Source organism: Callorhinchus milii, unplaced genomic scaffold (assembly GCF_018977255.1).
Source record: "Callorhinchus milii isolate IMCB2004 unplaced genomic scaffold, IMCB_Cmil_1.0 Scaffold1, whole genome shotgun sequence".
NCBI lineage: Eukaryota > Metazoa > Chordata > Chondrichthyes > Chimaeriformes > Callorhinchidae > Callorhinchus > Callorhinchus milii.
In genome coordinates this window covers 74,356,998-74,370,634 of record NW_024704742.1, presented here as the reverse complement: position 1 = coordinate 74,370,634, position 13,637 = coordinate 74,356,998, and the positions used below count along the sequence as shown (strand labels likewise).

The following is a 13,637-nucleotide window of genomic DNA, read 5'->3' as shown; positions in this document are numbered from 1 at the left end:
CATCCCAAGGCGCTGGACAATCAGTATTTCGGGGAAAAAAAAGGGAGTTTATCTTTTTTTAAGACAACAATCCCCCAAACTAAATTATAATACTTCTATTTGTGGAACCTTTCTGTGCAAAGGTTGACTACCATGTTAATATACAAATGTGCAGTGACTACACTTCACAGTAATCCCCCAAATAAATAAGTCATTCACTTCATGGATGTTTGTGGGACATTACAATGTGCAAATTGGCTGCTGCATTCACCCAGGAAATTGTTTTAGGGTATACGCTGTGAAGCACTTTGAGACTCAATGTGAAAGGTGCAATATTATTACCCATGAAGAGCTTCAAAAATTACTATATTAAAAGCACTATTATCAAATACAAGAATTTCATTTGACTATTTTTAGTGTAATCATAGTTTCAGTACTTATTTTTTTATTTTGTTAGCTTTAAGTGCATTGAAATTTGATGTAGTGATATATAGAGAGATAAATATGTAGAAATTTCTCATTGGATTCCGTAATAAGGAAATGTCATGAAGTGCTTAGCTTTGACATTAATTCTTTTACTGTGTGATCATAACCTTTGCTACAAAAATGATGGCTCTGCCCTAAAGATTTATGTGTTATCCAAAGAATGAATAGAACAACAAAATAGGTCATCTTGATTTTTCAATTACACCATACTTTTTTTTTAGAGCTTCTCCTCTGCACCCCTGTATTGCTTTGACGTCTTTCCTTAAGTGGGGTGACCAAAACTTGACATGATATTCAATCTGTGGTCTAATTAATGGTTTATATAAGTTTAGCATTATCTCTTAGGTTTGATATTCTATACACCTATTTATAAAACGTAGGATCCCATTTTTCTTGACAGCTTTGTCTACCTCCCTTTCCACCTTTAAAGATTTACGTACATTAACCCCTAGGTCCCTCTGCTCTTCCACTTGTTTCTATATTTTACCACCTAAATTACGCACTTACTCTCCATATTCCTCCCAAAAAGTATTAGGTCACTGGTCCGCATTAAATTTCATTTGCCATTTCTACCAAAATCAACTAATCTGCCCCCTGAAGTTGCTTACAAACTTCACTGTTAACTACACGCCCTATTTTTCTGTCATCTGTAAACTTAGACATTGTGCCCCTTATACCGAAATCCAGATCATTTAGATAAATGGAGAAAACAGCGGTCCTCACAGACTCCTCGGGTACACTATAGTTTACTACTGTTGTTTGTTGTTACTACTACTTCCATTAGTAAAAGGCTCTGTCTTCCCTCACCTCCGTAACATCGCCCGACTCCGCCACTACCTCACCCTTCAGGCCGCTGAAACTCTCGTTCATGCCTTCATCACCTCCTGGCTCGACTATGCAAACGCCCTGCTTGTCGGCCTTCCCAACTCCTCCCTCCACAGGCTGCAGATAATCCAGAACTCTGCAGCCCATGTCCTCTCCCGCACCAAACTCCGTGACCCCATCTCCCCCACTCTCACCCGACTCCATTGGCTCCCTATCCTTCAGAGGATCCAGTTCAAGATCCTGGTTCTCACCTACAAAGCCCTCCATGGCCTCGCCTCACCCTACCTCTGCGACCTCCTAACCCCCTACCAACCCGCCTGTTTCCTCCGCTCAACCGACTCTGGCCTGCTTCAAGTCCCCAACTCACCCGCCCCACCATTGGTGAGAGAGCCTTCAGCCACTCTGCCCCCAACCTCTGGAATTCCATTCCTCAATCACTCCACTTTGCCCCTCCTTAACCTCCTTGAAGTCCCGCCTCAAGACCCTCCTCTTCGACCATGTCATCAGCCACCACCCCTTCCCCTCCCCTCTTCTCCTCCACTGACCCCAGCTCAGGTCTGAAATGCTGTACACTGTCCAGCGCTTTGGGATGTCCTCCTGACATAAAAGGTGCTATACAAATGTAATCTTGTTGTTGTATTACAATTGTTTCCATTGCTCAAACATAAACTCAACTCTACAATTTCAACACAGTGCTTTGATGTAATCTAACCCTATGAGGCAGGCCAGTCCAGTACACTGAAATTTAATTGTAGGTGTATCTCGTTCATTGATCCCTGATGGCTTTTATGGCATCATTGATGGCATTTTTCTCTCTTTCGAACCTGTAAAATAGATTTTATTGGTTCAAACTATAAGATCAAAATAATAATAAACTTTGGGCGATTGGAGGGAATTGATAACTGTAGCAAAACGAAAAGCTAATGAAGTCCTTTGTTTTCTTTTCTCCAGGGGCTACTGCTGTTGCAACAATTATCAAGAGGCAATGCAGCCATTCAGAAGATTGTAGCTTTTGAAAATGCATTTGAACGACTGCTGGATATTGTCACAGAGGAAGGCAACAGTGATGGAGGTAATCTGAAGTTGGCTTAATGAGCATTCTTGTGTTTTTCTCAAAAAACACAGTAAATTTTTGCTCTTGCTTACTTGTATAGCTGGGAACATCATGTCACAGTAGCTCTGTGATGTTGTCGTACAAGTGTTCACTTTCTAGCTCAAAAAAATTAACATATAACACAATAAGGCAACCTGGCATTGAATTGTCCCCAACCAGTGACTTTTTTTTGGCACTGTAAAACAAAGCCTCAATTGCAGGGTGATCTTAGTTGGGCATGTACTGTGCTCTTAGGTTAACTATTTTGATTCACTTAAATTCTGGACCAGTAAATTATCCAGCAGATGCTAAAATGTTCCAGATGTTTGCTTTGTGTCATTTCTGATCCAAACTGTCTTTGACCTGTAGTAGCCAATTCTGATAACAATTCTGCAAAGACTATCTTTGATGATTCTTCTCCTGACATTATTGCATTTCTCTATAATTCCAAAGCTTCTTGCCATTGCTCACCATTCCAAACTTTTAGATTTCTCTCTCTGCTAGTCGCTATCTTATATTTACAGACTCCCCTACATATGGAAACAAACCCCTTTATAATGTAGCATATTGGTTGGAGCACTCGCCTCGCAAGCGAGAGGATCTTGGTTCGATTCCCGGCAGGGCGAAACTTTGGGCAAGTTTCCTTACTCCACACGCCTCTGTTTAGCTAGCAATAAGTAGGAACCCGGTTGTTAGTTGATTGGCGTCTAACAACCGGGTTCCTACTTGCTCGGTACAAAATAAATATAAGACTTCTTGTAAAAAGACAGAGAGTAGCTGAGATGGAGGGTAAAAATTAGCAATAGTTCTCTACTCGTCACTGACATGATACAGCTCCGTTGAGGCTCTCAGTAAACCAGCCAGTGTTAAGCTATAGGCATCATGTGCGCTGGCAGGTGTTTGAAAACGCGGGGTGGATTTTTAGTGTACGGAATCACAGAATTTATTTGCAGACCTGGTCCCGCTGATTCTAAATGCTAGATACATGGTGTCTGGATAGCCAGGGGGTTACTGTACATTGATGCGTTTTGCTTCAACCACAGCTTTTGACAGGGAGATCTATATTCTCACCACATAAAACCCTATTTTATCTACCATTAATGGTTTTTAAATGTCTTCCAGGCATTGTGGTTGAAGATTGTCTCCTTCTTCTGCTTAACTTACTGAAGAACAATAGTTCAAATCAAAATTTCTTCAAGGAGGGTTCGTACATTCAACGCATGAAACCTTGGTTTGAAGTTGCCGAAGACAATTCAGGGTGGTCTGCACAGAAGGTCACTAACCTTCATCTGATGCTCCAGGTATTGTATCTTAAGGAACAATTAAAATATACCAGTAAGCCTCAACCCATGTTTTTTCTCAGTATACATTTTTCCTTCTTTGATTAGAAATAAGTATGCAATTTTTGGTAAAACATTTGCCTGGGCTCTTGTTAACATCTCTCCCAACTCCACTAAAAGGTAACTAACCCAAACGTGAATGCCGTTGGCTGAGTTTTGACTGCTTTTCAGCAGAGACTGTAACTTTTTATGGCAAGAGACATCCAAGAAATAATTTGAACTACTTAGCTTAATAGGCGTAACCTGATAGGACTGGGGTTGAGTTCTTTGGTGAAATTCGGTTTGTTAAAACTAGAGTGAGGCTGGCCATGTATTGAGAAATTTCTAAATATTTAAAGCCAGTGCTGTCGAATGGAGAAAGCGAGCGGGTTGGTAGGTTTTTAGAAAGTCGCATAGGTAGGGGTGGGGGGTAAGACAATGGAGGGATTTAAAAGGGCAAGGATCTTGAACTCGATCCACTGGGTGATGGGGGAGCCAATGAAGCCAGGTGATGAAGAGGGTGATAGGCTCGCGGAGCCTGGTGCTGGAGAGGGCACAAGTTGCAGAGTTCTGGATGGTCTGTAGCCTGTGGAGAGAAGAGTGGGGAAATCTGTGATCGTATATGCAACTTGACAACTTGAGTTGGGACCACAATATCTTTCTATACCAGTAGATTTTATTAGATATTAGATGTACCAACATTATCCAATTTATTGAAATCTCCGTCTGTTGTACCCTCACCCAAACCAAACTCTGTACCCCCGCCATCCAGGCCTTGACAGGCTCCACAGCTCCCATCACAGATTGGATCGATTTCAGGATTCTCACGTTGACTCTGAGATACTTTATTTGTTTGAGATCTAGATGTGAATCTTCCAGGGATTATTGATGTTGCCAATCAAAAGCAAACATTCTAAGTGTTGTAAACGAAAACAGAAGTGGCCGGAAACACTCAGGAGGTCAGGCAGCATCTATGGAGAAAGGAAAGCCAGTCAAAGTTTCGGGTCCACGACCCTCCGTCATATCCCGAAACGTTGACTCGCTTTCCTTTCTCCATAGATACTGCCTGACCTGCTGAGTGTTCCCAGTGACTTCTGTTTTTGTTTCAGATTTCTAGCTTTGCAGTATTTTGCTTTTAGTCTAAATGTTGCGTTATTTTTCTGGCAAGTGAAGCATCATTTCATTATGTGTCCATTTGTAATGTGATTGAACTTTCCAGTTGGTGAGAGTGCTGGTATCTCCTGTGAACCCCCCTGGGGCCACTAGCAGCTGTCAGAAATCAGCATTCCAGTGTGGCCTGTTGCAGCAGCTGTGCACCATCCTGATGGCAACCGGGGTTCCTGCAGACATTCTCACCGAGGTAAGTGATTAACATTATGATTGTGACACCAATGCAAAATAAATCGCTGTTAGTATCAAAACAGCCCAAATCTCTCAAATCTTTATCTGAAATTCCCCAGGAATTAATTTTTTTTCCCCTTTTGAAGGGTGACCTGGTAACAGTGAGAAATTGTCGCCAGTCAGCATCATTCTGCAGAGGAAGAGGAGTGTGGTGAACAATTAAAGCTCAAAATGTGTACTTAGCAGTGCCAGATAATAGTGATAAAAATAATAATCCTGGCATTTGATACAGCATCTTATCATGTCTTAGAGACATCTCAAAAGTGATAGGCTCACAGGTATCGCTATCACTGGATTTGATTTGAAGCTAGCAGAGATGGATGAACCTAGCTGGGGGAAGGAAATGCTGGATTAGCTCTCAGAATACTTGAAGGGTGTCTAGTAATGGGATGAAGAGGTTTAGCAATGATGAGAGGCTGAGTAGAGTGGGGTTATATTAATTAGAGCACAGGAGATTGAGGTGATTTGATTGAGATGTTTAAAATAATAAGAGGTACTGACAGATTAGATAGTAGACAACTCTTCCCTGTGGTAGAGGGATTCATCACAAGGGGGCAAAGCCTTCAACTCAGAACTAAGAAACTTGGCACTGAGGTCAGGAAGCATTTCTTCATCTTGTGAAGATGTGGAATGTTCCATTTCAAAACACTGTAGAGATGGAATCAATAGAGATTTTTTTTAAAAAAAGACAGATACTTGGCTAATAGAGGTATAAATGGATTGGTGAAAGAATTGGGCAGTTGGATTAAAAGATCTGGAAAGGTCTAATAAACTGGGAATCTATCTTCTCATATTCCGAAATCATTTAACAGCGCAACCTCAGGGAAAACTTGATCCCATTTATCAAGAGATTCATTCCAAATATAACCGTGAATTTCATTACGTCAATACTCTGATTATTGTTGTGCATATAGTTTCTGAAATTTTGATTATCATATACTAATTTTTTATGTAGACGATTAACACCGTATCTGAAGTGATCAGAGGCTCCCAAATAAACCAGGATTATTTTGCTTCTGTGAATGCACCTTCTAATCCACCGAGGTAAGATCAGAAACAATATGGTTTTACAAAAAGATTTGTTTTTCATGTCGATTTTGAATTCTTGCTTTCAGTGGTTCGCTGAAGTGAAGATTCTGAGCTAATAAATGTTGGTTCTATTTTATCTGCTGAGCTCTTTTTCCTGAATTTTACTCATAAGGATAGTCACCTAAACCAAAATGCAACAAAATGATGGCTCCCTACATTTGTCTGTATGCTTTATGTTGTATAGTTCTAGGCTGGAGCAGCTATAGAAAGTTTTTTTTGAAAAATATCTGCAGCAAAGAATAAATTGTTACTGTCCAATACTCTAGTACCATTTATTTTAGGAGGAGTTGGAGAAGTCCTGATAAAATAATAATCCTTGCATTTGATATAGTGCTTTTCAAGTATTCTAGACATCTTAAAACGTCTCAAAGCGCTTCACAGAATATACAACTCTGTATATTTGTGGACGAAACGCGGCAGTCAATTGCGCACAGCAATGTATCGCAAACAGTCGTATATTGAGTGATCAAATTATTATTTTGTTGAAGGATTATTATCCCCAGAAAAGCGATCTGCAATTGACTAACAACCAAATTCCTATTTGCTGCTAGGTAAACAGAGGAGTCTGGAGTAAGGAAACTTGTCCAACAGTTTGTCCTGCTGGGAACCAATCCCAGGACTCTTGCTTGCAAGACAAGTACTCTAACACCTGAGCTACAGGACTCCCCAAAACTGATGTGGAGCTTCATTTAGTTTGAATCATTGAAAGTTTACAGCAACTTATATAGTGCCCTCACGCAGAGTAGTGTCTCAGAGCTCTTGAATTTATGACCTTTTGTTAGTGACTCATCAAATAGCGGAAATCTTTTTCTGTTTACTCTAAAATCATTCATAATTTAATACGATCCCAAAATTAAAGTTGGAACACAGTAATTTTAATGGTTTCCCACAATTCACATTTCTCAACATAGACCTGCAATCGTCGTGCTTCTAATGTCCATGGTGAATGAAAGACAACCGTTTGTGCTGCGTTGTGCTGTGCTGTACTGCTTTGAGTGCTTTTTGTACAAGAATCAGAAAGGACAAGGAGAAATTGTTGCCACGCTTCTTCCAGCAACTATAGATGGTAAGCTTTCCTGCTGTTCAGTGGGCATTTTCCAGATGTTAGCAATTGTCCTGTTGCCTAGAAAAAGTTCTGATGTGTTTGTGGAGATTAGAGTCATAAAGTGGTAATGGAGCTCAAAGGTAGTACATCCTACATGATATTCTTGGGCTAGGGAACAAACTGTAATCAGAGTTATGACTGGTACAGGATGGTTTTTTAATGTTCCTTGGTTTCCAAATCCTTATTGTAATGTGTAAATACCATTCATGAAACTGTGTGGAACATTTCCATCAGCCTGCTTTGTACTTGTGGTATTTGAAGGTGACTGTTCTTAATGTGACTAGATTTTGAAAATAAGCTTGAGGTGGTGAAAATTGAAGATTATGTTAAGATTTTGTACATTTCCCTGATGATATTTATTTATTGAATTTTAACAATATCGCTTTGTTTCTTTAGCCAACTCCATTTCAGCAGGCCAGCTGCTCTGTGGTGGTCTCTTCTCCACTGACTCTCTGTCTAACTGGTGTGCTGCTGTAGCTCTAGCACATGCTCTGCAGGACAACTCCATCCAGAAGGAACAGCTGCTGAGGGTACAACTGGCAACAAGCCTTGGAAACCCACCAGTCTCCCTACTGCAACAATGCACCAACATCCTCTCCCAGGTACGAAGGTGTAGAGGTTGCTATGTGTATGTCACCCCAAGTCAACGTCACCAAAAGTCAACCTTCTTTCAAAACTAACACACAGTATTGACGGATGCTTGGGAATAGTTCTCGCCTGTTCTCAGCTTGGGACTATCCTCCTTGGAGGGAGGTAAATGGGGTTTCTTTGGCTTGGAAATTCCTTTCTGCAGAGGTCTCAGTGGTCCAGTTTCTGAGCCAGGCAGGTATACGGTGCTCCAGGTTACTGCTGATGGTTCATCAGTGGGCCTTAGAGGGCCAGACTATTCACTGGTGGCAGGGATTCTTCCTTGTCGGCTTCTGTTAACCTTATAAGCCCAAATCCTAAAGGATAGGTTGGTTCTAGCTGGGCAAGCAGCAGGAAGCGAGCCAGGAAGCTTACTGGTTAATCTCCAGCTGTAACCCAGTGTACAGCCTAGAGTTCTGAAGTCTACGTTTCAGCATGTGTCAAACACCAGACCAGAAAACAGCATCAGCCAGGGAATATACCCTGTTGTTTAAGAAGTGGTAAAGGTCAGAACTAACCTTTTAAAATGTGGCCTTTATTTTGGCCAGGGGAGATTGCATCAAGATAAAGTAATGCAAGCTGTAAAATTACTTATTAATTAATTTCCCATCAACCAAACTTTGTCACTTGGCAGAATTTTAAAATTCTCCAAATGTTTAATTTTAAAAATCTCTTGTCTGGAAAAGTGCTGCTGTGCAGGGATAGATGCTGTTTGTATCGACCAGAGTAAAAGTACTTTGTGCCCTATTAATAAATGGGAGTTCTGTATTCTCATAACACTGGCCATTGTTTATCAATTATTATGGCTTCTCAGATTTGTTCCAATAATTTCAGTTATAGTGCTTCAGTATAAGGTCATTGTTTGTCAATAGAAAGCAGATACTGACAGTCCCAGCCATAAAGATGTCTGATGTGGTGAGTGGAAAAGTTGTACCAGTGCAAGAGGGAATGCTCTTGAGGCTGGGAATAACTGGAACTAAACAGCACATTGTTGGCATAGACAAGAGCGGTGGTAGACAACCTTTATGGTCAGTCAACAAAATAAATTTTCTTGATAAAATATTTCTTGATTTATGCCTTAAATTGATCAAAGACAAAATTACCTGGATTTGTGCGAATTATTCAGAGAGCCGCTTCTTGAATGCGGCCTGTGGGCCACAGGTTGGCCACCACTGCAATATAGTGAGCTTTTCTCTGCATTTAATTTGTCCTGTGTCTGGTTGGTGAGTTCTTGATAACAGTAGATGTTCAAAATTAACAGTTTTATTTTCCCAGCATTGTCACTCCTCACCTTGATCAACTCCCAAAAAACAGAATTAATGATCTGATTGTTCTATTTTTGCTTGGATGCCATGTTGATGGCTAGGCATTATTTGAACTTTTGCATTAATCAGCTGAGAGCAAATTCTAGCCAACTGGCTATAACGTTTAAAAGGTTTCTTAATTCTTGTGCATATTTTCAAATATATAATGCGTTGTCATGTGTCCTTAAAAATCCAACTAATCAGATAGTGTCATGTCAGTGACATTTCAGATTGCAGTTAAGTTTACTGATCTGTACATCAATGGAGTTAGGATTCCAGTTATGCCAATCCTATTATCCAGTCATCCTGTCAGCATCTCCTGTTCTGTATAGGTCAATGTTTCTCTGATGTCACGGCAAATGTTGTTTCACATCCTCCAAGAAAAGTTCTGAAGAATGAAGATTCTTCCTGAATAATCACTGTGTAGATCAGGGTTGTCCAACCTTTTGGCTGCCGCGGGCCACATTCCCTATTTGAGAAAGGTCCGTGGGCCACATCCAGCGTGGCCCACAGGCCGGATCCGGCTCAAGACTAATTCCAGCATTCCACCCCCCTTCCTCCCAGGTGAATGTCCTCCCAGGGCAACGTAAGCCAGTGGTTGGGATGACCCAGCGCACAGTGCCTTTACTGCAGACTATCAGGAAGCTAAGTACATCTCTTTATTAGGGGCTTATTCATAAGGATCCTAGGTAGTATTAGATGTTCACCAGGGAGGGAGTGGAAGTTGGAATAGTGGAAATGGTTGCGGGCCGCATAAAATCAACCGTGTGCCGCCTGTTGGACCACACTGGTGTTGATAATGTAACACAATATGATTTGATGAAATGTTTATTAATAAGAATGTATATTTAAAAAGGTAACTTCATTTAGATCAGAAGTTTTCTGTAGCTTTCAATACTACTTAGGATCCTAATAAATAACCCCCTAATAACGTTTTCTTAAAGCAACATTTTACAAGTCCTTGAATACAATTGTTGTGCTAAGTATATCTTTTACATTGTCCATTTTTTACTATATGATTTACAGGGAGATAAGATCGACAGACGGGTAAGTTATTTGGTACAGAAACCATTTGCTTGCCAAATAGCAGGGTACTTTCTTTCTTGCCTCGGGTTAAGCTGTTGTTTTCCTTAACTGCATCCAGTGCTACAACCACTGTTTGGGGGGGTTTTAATAGTTTGCTTGGACAGTTTCAGCTTTAACATGGTTGGCTGTTTGAGTTCACATTGAGGGGTGGTTTTAGTTCAATACTTGACAGTGTGCACTGATTGTGAGGAAGCTGACATGGAGCCGTCACTGATCATGTTTTCCTCCAGGGGGCACTATGCAATAAGAAACTCAATTGTTAGCTTTGTATCAAATTCACCCCTAGGTGTTTAGCCTGTAAATGGTATTGTAACAGTTACTGAGTGATAAAAGGGCTTATCTATTACTTCAATTCCTCCTTTTTTTTCCCCCCCTCCCAAAATAAGACAGTGACCCAGCTCCTTGGCTTCCCTATATGGCCATATGAACTTGCACAGAGAATGTCAGCACATTGTTTATTATTGGGCTAACATAGTTGAACCTGATTCTGTCCTCACCGATGTCAGCACGTGCACATTTCCAGCAGGGACCCCACAATGGTGATTGGGCGAGGGACTTCGCTGATTATTTGTTCATTCTTCTTTTTCTGTTCTTCCTCCCCTCTCCTATACAAGGATGCCAAGAACAAATGTAGCATATTTACATTGATCAAGTCACTAGCTCTGGCACATTTCAATCAGCGTGTGGTGCCATGGCATACCATTCATTTCTGTGTGACCAATGGTGTTGGGGGAGGGAGGGGGAGAAGCTTGGTCCTGTAAATTTTAACAGAGCCATACCATTAACTGCTTACCTATTTATACAATACCTAAGTACTTTGAATAGGTCATATATGGTCATAAACAAAATTATACTTTTTTTATGTTTCTAAATATTTCCGCTGCTTCATGTACAATGTGTGTGTATACAATATACAGTGAACTCCTGATAAGACCTGTCTTATATCATTGCATGACTATTATCCCAGCCACTTCAGTTGTGAAATGTGAATAAGGGACCCACCCGCCCGCATGCCCCCCCACCCCCCCCCCTTTATTTCATCACTTGTTTATAACATACAAAGTTGCATTCCACACATCCCAGTAAAGTATTGGATATATCATCAGATAGAACATACCTGATACCTGAGCCAACCCAGGGCTGCTCAGTGAACACCCACAATGACCGACCTGGTACTGTGGGTAAACACTAACAACAAGATTACATTTGTATAGCGCCTTTCACGTCAGGAGGACGGGTAAAGGTTGCCCTCAGCCACCCACTGTTTTGACTGTTATGGCAACATCTCTGAGTAAAAAAAAATTAACACCTTGCCTTCTGTGAGGTTCTGCCTGATTGATAATGTCTGAGCGATTCAGGATGTTAAAATGAGCAAAATGATTTTTTAATATAGACACATAAATAAATCTTAAACTTAAAAGGTATGTAATGTTTATGTATCTTAAAGTTTAAGATACTTATACTGTACTTAACCTAAATTAGTTTTAACAAATAAAGTGACAGCTGCTCGCTCTGTGCAGGCACAGAGTGTGTTGGGGTAGGTACTCCCAGCCACAGCACCCCTAGTGGCCACGGAGGACTCATGCCTACATAGTTACCCTGAATATAGAGTCACTGAGCTCTTTTCCCTTGGAGTGACGATATATCAGGCGTTTACTGTATATATTGTGGTTAATTGTGCCAGTTTCAGGTAAAGACCACGAGGTTAACTAATATGAAAATATCTCACTGATGCTTAACTGCAAATAAATTTAAACTTTGTTGGGCTGTATGAAGGAGGCCTTCTATCTAATGTAGCATATACCTGACCTCAAACTGCTTATTTCAGATACCCTAGCACCGTTTCACTGAAATAAAAAAAATCCATCCCTTTCCTGCATCCTTTTGGCTAAGCATGCAATTACCCTTGCAATATTTAACGTGATAAGTAAGGTTTTAATGTGTGTGTGTGTGTGTGTGTATGTGTGTGTGTATATGCTTGCTGCATAACAACCTTGTGGTGGCTGGCCATCTATTATTCACCATGTGTTGCATGTGGAACAGCATTAGTGCAGCACTTGCTCATTAGGAATGGTAACTTGCAGATTTCTTCTTGATTGTAGCTGAAGTTGACATAATCTCTCCAAACACAATTGTCCTATTTTGAAAATATTCAATTTCTGAAAACACCATTTAATAAAATTGTCGTGGAAAATGTTTGTCGTTGAGATGAAACTGCAATAAATTGTTTGATTTGTGCAGCAGTAAATGTTGTAGCAACGTGACCCTTTTCTTGCCACTTTAGAAATCTGCAAATACTTTAAATAACAGCAAAGAATGTAGATAATTGACTTTTATCCATTATAGTTAATGAAAACATTTAGAAATGTGAGTGGATGAATACATTTAAGTGTCTTGGTATAACAGGAATGCTATTTTTATTTAATTTCTTTAAAATACTTAGCAAAAATGATTAGTTAACTTCCCAATGGCTCAGTGAGAAAATCACTGCCTGATTATAGCATTAGGCCATAGATCACAGGTAAGGACTATTAAAGTCATTTTTATCCACAAAATAAAAAAACAGTGTTTTTCCAGTTATTTGGGACTTAATTTTTGTGTTAAGCTCTATTTTGAGTGCTCTGAATGAAGGGGGCTTTTCACCTGGCACACTGTTGTCTCTGAGGCAGAAGGTTGTGGGTTCAAGCCGCACGTCGGGACTTGAACTCGCATAGTTCAGCTGACATTCCAATGCAGTACTGGGGGGTGGTGGGGAGTTGCATTATCGGAGGTACATCTACCTGCTCAGGTGGACGTTAAAGATCCCATGGCATTACTTGAAAAGAGAAGGCAGTTTCTCCTGGTGTCCTGGCTAACCATCCCCCAAATAAAAAATGTCATGGCTGTTTGTGGGACATTGGATTTGTGGGCGAATGCGGCAGCCAATTTTCACATAAGAGTCACTATGTGAGTCACATAAGAGTAAATCCTGTGAAATGCTTTGTGACGTACTCCGGACATGAAAGACGCTATACCAAATGCAGATTATTATTATAAATGCAAGTTTTTTAAAAATAGAAAATGGGGGGTGGGGGGACATCTAAACAGGTACATTTGGTCATAATTGAGATTTATTTTGTAACTTCCAGAGCTCAAGAAAACAAGCCAGATGCAGATTTTACAAAACAGTTGCTTTTTGATGAGTGCAATTATTGAGAGCTAATTATCAGCACTAATTGGAAACTGCTGCATTACAGATGAACAATAAAATTCTGTGAAACTTCAAAGTGATAAACCACTATATCAAATGCAAGGATTATTATTAATGTAGTAGTACCACACAG

The 13,637-nt window shown here is 40.3% G+C and overlaps 1 protein-coding gene across 3 annotated transcripts in view; it reads left to right on the top strand.

The window, feature by feature from the left end:
- Positions 1-13,637, top strand: part of uso1 (USO1 vesicle transport factor) — a 56,902-nt gene that overhangs the window by 22,469 nt on the left and 20,796 nt on the right. For 2 of the 3 annotated variants that reach the window (XM_042341292.1, XM_007891907.2), the window contains exons 9-15: positions 2,242-2,362; positions 3,506-3,684; positions 4,922-5,062; positions 6,059-6,147; positions 7,104-7,258; positions 7,694-7,899; positions 10,255-10,275. In XM_042341292.1, the coding sequence (XP_042197226.1) occupies positions 2,242-2,362; positions 3,506-3,684; positions 4,922-5,062; positions 6,059-6,147; positions 7,104-7,258; positions 7,694-7,899; positions 10,255-10,275 (912 nt within the window). The remainder of the gene's footprint in view (positions 1-2,241; positions 2,363-3,505; positions 3,685-4,921; positions 5,063-6,058; positions 6,148-7,103; positions 7,259-7,693; positions 7,900-10,254; positions 10,276-13,637) is intronic. The other variant, XM_007891908.2, reaches the window with a different exon arrangement.